Below are 9,281 nucleotides of genomic sequence, written 5' to 3'. Positions count from 1 at the left end.
AACAATATTGCTCTGGGATAAAAATGAAAAGGAAACCATGAAATTTAATAGAATGTCATAAAGGGTCTTTTGTAGAAAAGTACCTGGCACAGTCTTGACACACAAATTACAGCCTGGAGAGAACAGACGTGGTAAAGTTATAAGACTATATTTTAGAACGAGAAGAGTGTGTGTAGTAATTTAAAGCTGACATAGATAATGACAGTAAAGGGCTATGTGTGTAAAATAATGGTGACCCTCTTTTTAAGGCAGTGAAATCGCTTCAAATTCTGTCACCTTTTAATATCTGCTGGGATTTAAGCTTCTCAAGATAGAGGGCTAACCTATGTGTAGCCATGTGGTGTCACCACTCAAATCACAAGTTATCCTGGATTGAATTTGTAGGATTTAGTTTTTACTAATGGAAGCTACCAGAGAGATTATGGAGAGGAAGAAATATACCATCACTTTAAGATCCCTGTCCTCAGCATCCTCAAGATGCTGCAAGTTTGTAAGTTAATCGGATAAAAACAGGAGTCAGTGATATAAAAAGCCTAGCAGTTTATTTCTTGATGGTTTATGAAGGGATGCTTATCTCTTTACACCTTCGCAGGAGGGTCTGTAAGGCAGCTTCTGCTGCTCTCTGAACACTGATACAAGGGTCTTGCCGAAGTTCTTGGAGCCCTGAAATGAAAAGAAGAGCAAAAGTAAGTGAACAAAGAGAGTCACAGTCCAGCAAGAATGGCAGCCCGACCCAAGTCCTAACCTATGTGGCACTGCAAAGCTCACCACTGAGGGTTAGCCTCTTGTGGCAGTCAGATCCTAACACTCATATTTTTTTTTCCTACGAGGAAGGAGTTGGAGGTACAAGTTGAGAAACTATTTTAACATTGAAACAAGGGTAGAGAAAACCTTGATCTTAAAATGAGTGAGTTTAGAAAACTGGAAAAATCAGTCTGTAGGGTACAATGTCTGCAAAGGGATAGAGCTGGAGGTGGTTTATATTCTGGAGAAATTCCAGTGTCTAAAGAACAGCAGAGATGATAACTGGGTCCTCAGATATTTCAGTTTCTGGGCTTACATGGAATCTGGTGCAGCAATAGTTTCCTCTTTTCCTAATTAGCATTGGCACTTACGTGTGGTCAATTGTTCTTTGTCTAATAACTCCACATATTGGCTGGTCAAATTGAGAACAATGGCATCTAAAAGTCAATGGGAGAAAAAAGTGACTGATTTCATTATTTGGTAAAGGTGCCTCAGGTAGACTCTGTACTTGATCAAAAAATAAATGGTGTAATTAGAACTACACTATATAACTCTCTCTAGGATGATGTGAGGGTGACTTCTCTTGGGTTTTGAGTGCCAAGTCAGCAAATGGTCGCAAATCCAAAGTGTATTTGGGAACAGTTACACAATGGCCTTCTAGAGTGGCCAGCTGGTGTTAGGGTTTCAAACCTGTGTAAGATGTTGTCCTTGCCTTCAAAAAGTCAACACTATAGTTAGGGGGATTATATGTGTGATCTAATAAGGAATTCTTAAGTTTTAACTCAGTGTTAAGGGTGGTCAAGTGAGTGAGCCTGTTCACCGTAGGCTGGATTAGTTCCCACAGGCTTCAAGAAAAGAGTTAGAATTTCACAATAAAGGTTCTTCAGAGATTCACTTATTTTCCTCTCTTATTTATTGCTTATATGTTTTGCAGATCGGGCAGAGAGGTAATGCAAGGAAGTTAAGTAAATTGTTCAGAATCACAGAGTAGAACCAAGACCAGCTGGCCTGCACATCAACATACCTTCTACTTACACTATGTTGCTGTTAAAGTTCGCACCTTGCACGCTGAGTATGCTTTATAATAAGGGATGAGATGAAAGACAGTACTTCTGCAGGGGCAATGGGCTTGAAGCACAAAGACTTGGGAAAAATAAAGAGCCATGGTTTGGAATAAAAAGGAATGTGGAGGGCATAGCCTGATGGAAGAAGAGTGAGTGTGGATAAGCCACAAGAGGTTATCAGTTTTCATTTACAAAGAAAGTTTCTTTTGAAGAAGATGCTACAAGACATAAAATAAATTCCTTTCTGGCCTTTTTTTTTTTTTTTCTGTCACACCAGTCATATCCCAGCTTACACTAGGATAGCTTCTGGTCAAAGCAAACTAGTATAAGACGGCAGGCATTTATGAGTAGGGACTGTGGTTGTGAGCTCACCTGTGAGTTTGACAGCGGCACTTCTGATCATTTCCCAGCTGCTGGTGAAGAAGGTGAACGAATGCGTGTGGAGGATCCATAAAATTTCCTGGTTTTTCTTTGCCTAGATGAGATGTGTATTACAGAGCAGGAAATGAGAAAGGAACCCTTTCTGACATTCAGCGTTCCTATAGGTCCTTTGAAAGGAACTCTAAAGGCCAATGAATGCTTGTAGCCATAGGTTTATTGATTGAAAGTTATCTTAAGGCTATTTCTAGTAAGTTTGATCAGGAAGGCACATGGGCTTAAGGGACTAATGGACAGATAAAAGTTTTAAGCATCTAGGAGAACAGATACTATTCAGAAATTGGATACTGAGAAGAGGTGAATGAGGCAGGAAACCAAGAATCACTGCTATTTTCCCAAGATAGTTCTATCTCTGCCAGAGAGTCTTTGCTATTTTATTTACCCTTCTGTCTAGACTCTTGTCCTGCCTTTTTTCAGAAGGCAGCTTCTACTTCACACTTACCAGTTTTACACAGAATTGCCTATAGAAATCCCTGACCCGTGGAAGATCTTGGTCAAGGAGATGGTCTAATACCCCATAGAGCTCCTGAAGGCCCAGAAAAGGAATGCAGACCATCAAGACATCACGGCAAGCCTAGAAAACAGAGTTTACCATGTCTTAGCCCATAATGCTGGGATTCTCTTGCAGAAGGGAGGGAATATGGAATAGTATTGGGAAAGGAACAGCGAAAGACAGTGGCTTGAAAGGCTTCATAGCTCTTGCTGCAACTTTCCAGAATTACAAAGAGACAAACTTGGGACAATATGGCAAGAAAGGACCCAGAATTGGAAAAGCAATTGTCATGTTAAGTTCTGAAGGGTGACATCAGAACTTGCTTCTAGTCTACTTCTCAATCAATGGGAGAGAAGGAAGTGTAAGAGTCTGGGAAGGGCCACTTACAGCTCCTATTTTGGGATTGGGATCCCAGAGGTGGAGAAGGAATGAGATCATGCTTTTTTTAATTTCTTCAGCAAAAAAAATCTTCCACCTTCTCCCTGTTAGGGATGCCAGATTCTCAAATAAGAAGATGGCAGTCAGTCTCACATCATCCTGTTCCTGTGGTGACAAATGCATATTATGAAGGAGCATCTTCTCACAGGCCTTTTTCTGCCAACACCCCTTTATACTCCACCTCACTTCCCTTCAGTAAAGGAGCTGAAACTCAGGCACGGGTGCATTCTTGTTTCCTAGGTGTTCCAAGAACTCACTTCCTCTCCTAGAAGCTCTCTTTCCATCCCAAATGAGTTTAAAAAACCATTTGTCTGGGGCTTAGGGAATGCCATAGACTGGGAGACTTGATTTCTGTCTTTGAGTAACTAGTGGGGAGGTATGATCATAGGAATGATACACTGGCCTACTGGTAGCTGAAGGCCACAGAGGGTTTCTGGTTGCATCACTAATCCAGTTGTGGAGGCTTTGGTCTAAATGGCCCAAGGCCTAGGATTCTTTTCTAAGATGCCAAATGCTTTCTAAAGGGTAGGCAGCTTAAAAATTTGGGCTTGTGGTCCTAGGGGAGCTTGAATAAATAGTGCCTCACTTTGAATGTGTGAAGTCATAGAATTTCCTTGCTTACTGTTCACGATGGTAGGCAATAATTTTAAGGAACAAAGGGTAAGGCTATGGAGGAAGATGACCTCTTATTATCTCATATTCTCTGCTGATATGTTTTGGAGTTCCAACAAAGGAAGGAAATGAAGTTAGATACATTTTCTGGAAGGTTCCCCACCACTCTGCCAGGCGTAGAAAATTAGTTTAAAATATCCATATGAACACAGAAAGATAAAGATAAAAGTAGTCCAGAGTAACACAATATTATTTAGATACATGATAAACACAAAAAAGGAAGTTAATATAGATCTTTCAGAAAAATAAAGATGGCTTGCTAGAAAAAGCTGGAAAAGTTATGTGGCTACTTGCGATGTAGACTCTGTATAATGGAAATAAAAGTAAAAACATATTCTTTCAATGTACTATAAAAATAATGTATATATATATATGTATATATGTTTTTTTTGGAGAGGTTTTCACTATAGGGCACGTGCGCTCGCCAGACAGACAGAGAGAGACATAGAGACAGAAAGCAAGAAATCATCCCCCAGGGGAATGGTCACGCTGCAATCCCTTCTCCTCCATTCTACTCTTGGGATCTTGGGCACGCACGCACACACGGCCGGCATGAGTTTTAAGCCACCGGGTCCGGGACGCGAACCGCGGTTGACTATGTGGGAGTCCAGCGACATAGCCATTACGCTAACTGCTAGTTCCCAATAATGTATATATTTTTGAAAGATTTCTTTTTAGAAAAAGAAAGCAAACCAAAAACAAAGTGACAAAAAGTGGAGTGGTATTTACTTAAACAAACAAAAATTGGTATAAGTTGTAGGGATACTGGCATTAGTTTGCTGCTGTGTAAGACTGAGGTCACAGAAGGCCTATGTTACATTCTCAGGCCAACCTCAATAGGCTAAGTACAGGAGTAAGTACCTGTAATCCCTGCTAATTGGGAGACTGGGACGGAATTGCGAGAGGGAAAGATCCTAACAAAAAATATTCATTTTTATCTCTCTCCTTCTCTCTTATTAAAGAAAGTAAAAAAAAAAAATTAAAATAAACATTTGAATTTATCTACATCAGTGACTTAATAAAAGAGCCAGGAAAAAAGATCAACCAATCAAAATGATAAAAAGCAGAAAAAAAAATGAAGTGGCAAAAGTGTTATGGTTGCTGGGAGAGAGATTAGAGAACATTTAGCTCAATGTCATTGTTTCTAGTTGAGAAAATGGAGTCACAGAGAGGAAAGTGAAGGTTCAGGGTGATAGTGTGAGAAACAGTAGCAGGAAGGGACTGGAGCAAGGGGTGGTAGCCATACTTTGTTCTCCCAACTATTTCACTGAAGTTTTGAGAATTCCAAAGACGGATTTAAATACAGAGAGAGAAGAAAGAAAACTACAAGATTACAGAATTGTTTCCTTGCATAATCTATAGAAAAATAAAGGGGGAAGCACAGAGGAAAATAAATCAATACTTACAGAGAGATGGCATCATTGGAGAATAAGTAGAATGTCTTTACTAAGACCAGAGTTTTGATAAACTTTACCTTTAAGTAAATGTGATGAAATTGATACCTATTGGCCATAAGAAAGGTCTAACCTAACAATCAGTGAAACTGTGGACATTTTTTTCCTTTTACAATAACATTGAGAAACATGATCTTGACCACAAATCTGTTAGGTAGACTTGTGATACACTGGAGGCTCAGATCCAAGAGAACTATTATTATTGGATCAACAACAACCCAGAAACCTAACAGATGGAAATCTGTAGGGGTAACTTCAGCCCTTTGTTGTTAAAGATTAAAAAAAGAACATTTTTGTTATTTTTACAGAAGAAACTAAATTGGGTGGGATCCCAGGAAGCATTTTTGAGGATAAGAAGAGAATTCAAAGTAATATTGGTAAATTGAAAAAAAATAGTTGGAAAAAAGTAGGAAGCTATTTTTAAATGCCAAGTTTAGGCTAGTATATAAATAAGGAAAATGTTAAAATACAAACTAAAGAATTATTGACATGTGTTATAGACTAAAATCTAGAGGTCAGTATGGTTAATAAATTTCCAAAGAATCAGAATAAAAGACATATAAAAAAAATGGAGTAGGATTTCTGGTAGAATGTGATTAAGATGGCTGGATCCCATACGGCCCACCATGCAGTTCAAATCCTAGACCTGCTGGCTTGAAAAACATGCCAGGCATGTGTGTGTGTGTGCATGCCCAAAATCCTAAAAGAAGAGAGAAATGGGGGAGAAGGGATTTTGGCATGACCATGCTCCATCAGAAGTGCTTTCTTACTTTCTCTCTCTCTCTCTCTCTGTCTGTCTCTCTCTGGAGAGAGCATGTGGCCTCTGGCAAAATTTAAAAAAATGGAGCAAATAAATAAGGAAAAGATGGACCTGAGAGGTAAGTTTTCTTTATATTTGATACTTTTTGGGTCTCATTTTGAGATACAACTCAGTTACCAGCTTATAAAATATTTAATGAGTGGAAAAATTAGGTTTATTATAAATAATGAAGGAAATAAAGACTTTTCAGTCTGAAGAGTAGAAAGTAAATAGGTAATTTAATAAAGCCTTAATGTTGATGAAGGATGCATTAGAGGAGACAGCCAGCATTTTACATTTCCTCTGACAACAGAACATTAGGAAACAAGTTTAGATAATAACAGATACAAAAAGTAAGTTAGATGTGAAATAAAATTTTACATTGAAGGTAGTGAATAAATCAAATGAAACACTACAACAGAGTTTCCTGGAAAGTATAAAGGAAAATGACCCTCATCTGTTTAGGATCATCTTTAGATTTCTTTTCTTTTCTTTTCTTTTTTTTTTTTTTTTTTTAGTTAGGGCTAAGGACTAAATCAAGGGTTGACAGCCTTTTTCTGTAAAAGGCCAGGCACCTCACAAGGTAAAAGGAGTTCCCAGGGAAGAATAACTCATATAAGTAGTTTGAAATAATTTAGATTTTGTGGGCCGTTAGGTCTCTATTGCAGCTCATCCACTCTGCTGCTAGAGTGTGAAAGTACCCAAGAACAACATGTATCCAGTGAATGTTGCTGTGTTCAAATAAAACTTTATTTACAAAAATAAGCTGTGGAACAGATTTGGTCCATGAGTTTACTGATTCCTGGGCAAAATAAATCTTTGAGTTTTAGAAGTGAAAAAGATGGTGTTAGAGGCAACATCATGTTTCTTCAGGCTGCATTGAGTACTGTCATAATTTGTGTTCTCCCTCAAGCAAACCTGGAGGTGAGGATTTAGGTGCAAGTAGTTTATTTGGGAAGCATGCTGGGGAGTAGGAACGAGATAGGAAAGGGAGGAAGGCTAAGAAAGGGAGTATTAATGAGTGTGTTACCCTCATGGGCAAGTGGAGCTCAATCCTTCTAGGAGGAGCTAGAAAATTTATCTATAACCTGTTATTTCTCACCAGTTGAGGGTCTTTCCCAGGGCATTTCATTTCCCAACAATTCTGGCTCACCCCAGTTAGACTAATCATGATTCCCAGGCCAGAGAGAAGCCTTAGGCAGAGAGACACAGGAAGCCAACAGCCTGTATGGGAGTTGTCTGCAGGTGACCCGCAAGCAAACAAAGAATATGGGTAGGATACTGACGGTTTCTATAAACACTCTGAACCTTTTTGTCTGTTCACTCACTTCTTCTGGGAAGGGAAAATTCCTGAACAGGCTGACTTACGTCTTCAAAGAAGGTTCTTGTTTGCAGCACTATTTCTTTGAAGTAGAAGCTCACGTCTCGCTCTGTGAGTAGCTCCAAGATCTTTTTGAGAGCCTTCAAGCTTTCACAGACAACTTCTGTGCGAGCCAGGTGATACAGGCCTCTGATGATAGATTCCAACATGATCTGCTTATGCTTCTTCACCTATTTTGAAATAAGGTCTCTTAATCTCAAAATTTATTCTATGTGTATCTGGAATAAGGCAGAAATCTCCAAATAAGGAGGCTGAAATTCTACTAGAGTCACATGTACTTCACATTATACTTTGACCTAAGAGCACCTCTTTAGCAATTTATTTGGATTTTTCACCTCATTTCTATGCAACCCCTAGTTGTGGGTAGGTATACAATTATTTCAAACTACTTATATGAGTTATTCTTCCCTGGGAACTCCTTTTACCTTGTGAGGGGCTCCAGAAGCTGTGTTACCGAGCCCTCGGATGGCCATTTGCCTCAGAATGGCATTAGAGTCCCAGGCACTCTGATCCATTAAGGTCAGCACATCTCGCAGATTCCCGTGCTTCCAAAGGATTGGCTCCTTCATGAGCTGAAATCAACATACTCCTTCCCTTTAGCTAAGGGAGTGGCTTCCCTTTGAGCCAGTGCCAAAGGTATTATAACCATACAACTGAAGAGTGGGCCTTACTGCTCCTGGAGCAGAGAGGAGGCCCTCTAATGAATCTGTAAGACTTACAAAGCTTCACCCTAAATACAAGTAGCCCAGAGATCAAGGTTACATGGTGATCAGAATTAGAACACCTTAATTAGAGGAGGCTTCTAGTCTAACTGGCAAAATGGGATAGGTAAAGCAGGAATTATTGTTGATGCCCCTTCTATGTGGGAGTCCAGAGACATAGCCATTATGCCATCTGCTGGTCCCTCTTTTTCCTCTTTTACTTCCCACTTAGGTGCCTCATCTCTGGCAGTAGCTGTGCCCTCTGCTATTGAATCTCCTCCCAAAGGTCCTTCTTCCATGGTTAACAGCTGTCACTGCGAGAAATACCCCAAGGAGACCCAGCAAATGTGCTCTAATGGTTTTGCTCCCTTGCCTCAGAGAAGAAAGCTGTGCCAGTTATCCGGTAGTTCTCTGAGGAGGAAGTGAGAGACGAGAATAGGTACTCCATGATGTCCAGTATGATGCCATGTTGCCACACTGCCATGCTCCTAGGAAATGCAGAGTTTAGCAGAGACTTTCCCACACCAAACAACAGAGAAACAGCCCATTTGCTCACCAAGCAGACAATTGATCTAAAAAAGAAATACTTGATGAAAGAGCACCAAGACTTAAATTTTAAAATAACCTAACCAAGTGTCCAATTTAAATGTAGTTTGTCTAACCTATTAATTTGAATCATTTATCTGTATTTTCTTACTTTTTTAAAAAAGAATTACTTTATTTATTTTTAATTGACAGGGAGAGAGAGAGCGAGAGCGAGAGTGAGAGCGAGAGAGAAAGTGAGAAAGCAAGCCGCCAAGTTCTGGACCATGGTTGGTGAGTCCACACCCTCAAACCACTATGCCACCTGCTGGCACCTCTTATTCTTTTCTTTAATGACACGGTCTTTGTATGTTGCAATACTCCTGCCTCAGCTTCTTAAGTGACTAGGACTACAGGTGTCTGTCACTGGCTTTTAGGATGGACCAGAATCAAACTCAGGTCTCCCATGTGGTCCAGCCTGTAGAGCATAGCATTTTAGCAACATGTGCCACCTCAGTTGGGCTGCCTTTTTTTTTTTTTTTTTTTTTTTTAAGGTCTCTTTAATTTTGGGGTTG

General features: G+C 39.7%; 1 protein-coding gene across 4 annotated transcripts in view; it reads right to left on the bottom strand.

Moving 5' to 3' along the window:
- Nucleotides 1–509: 509 nt before the first annotated feature.
- Nucleotides 510–9,281, bottom strand: part of MROH2B (maestro heat like repeat family member 2B) — a 75,885-nt gene continuing 67,113 nt past the window's right edge. For 3 of the 4 annotated variants that reach the window (XM_006166970.3, XM_006166971.3, XM_006166972.3), the window contains 8 exons: nucleotides 8,558–8,672; nucleotides 7,909–8,055; nucleotides 7,471–7,653; nucleotides 3,127–3,282; nucleotides 2,689–2,820; nucleotides 2,181–2,283; nucleotides 1,116–1,181; nucleotides 511–663 (listed from right to left, as the gene is read on the bottom strand). In XM_006166970.3, the coding sequence (XP_006167032.1) occupies nucleotides 557–663; nucleotides 1,116–1,181; nucleotides 2,181–2,283; nucleotides 2,689–2,820; nucleotides 3,127–3,282; nucleotides 7,471–7,653; nucleotides 7,909–8,055; nucleotides 8,558–8,672 (1,009 nt within the window). In that variant the 3' untranslated portion in view covers nucleotides 511–556. Of the gene's footprint in view, nucleotides 664–1,115; nucleotides 1,182–2,180; nucleotides 2,284–2,688; nucleotides 2,821–3,126; nucleotides 3,283–7,470; nucleotides 7,654–7,908; nucleotides 8,056–8,557; nucleotides 8,673–9,281 lie in introns of all 4 variants that reach the window. The other variant, XM_006166974.3, reaches the window with a different exon arrangement.

Source organism: Tupaia chinensis, unplaced genomic scaffold (genome assembly GCF_000334495.1).
Source record: "Tupaia chinensis unplaced genomic scaffold, TupChi_1.0 Scaffold144378_1, whole genome shotgun sequence".
NCBI classification, from domain to species: domain Eukaryota; kingdom Metazoa; phylum Chordata; class Mammalia; order Scandentia; family Tupaiidae; genus Tupaia; species Tupaia belangeri.
The sequence above is the reverse complement of the archived record's forward strand: the minus strand, read 5'-3'. Positions and strand labels throughout refer to the sequence as shown.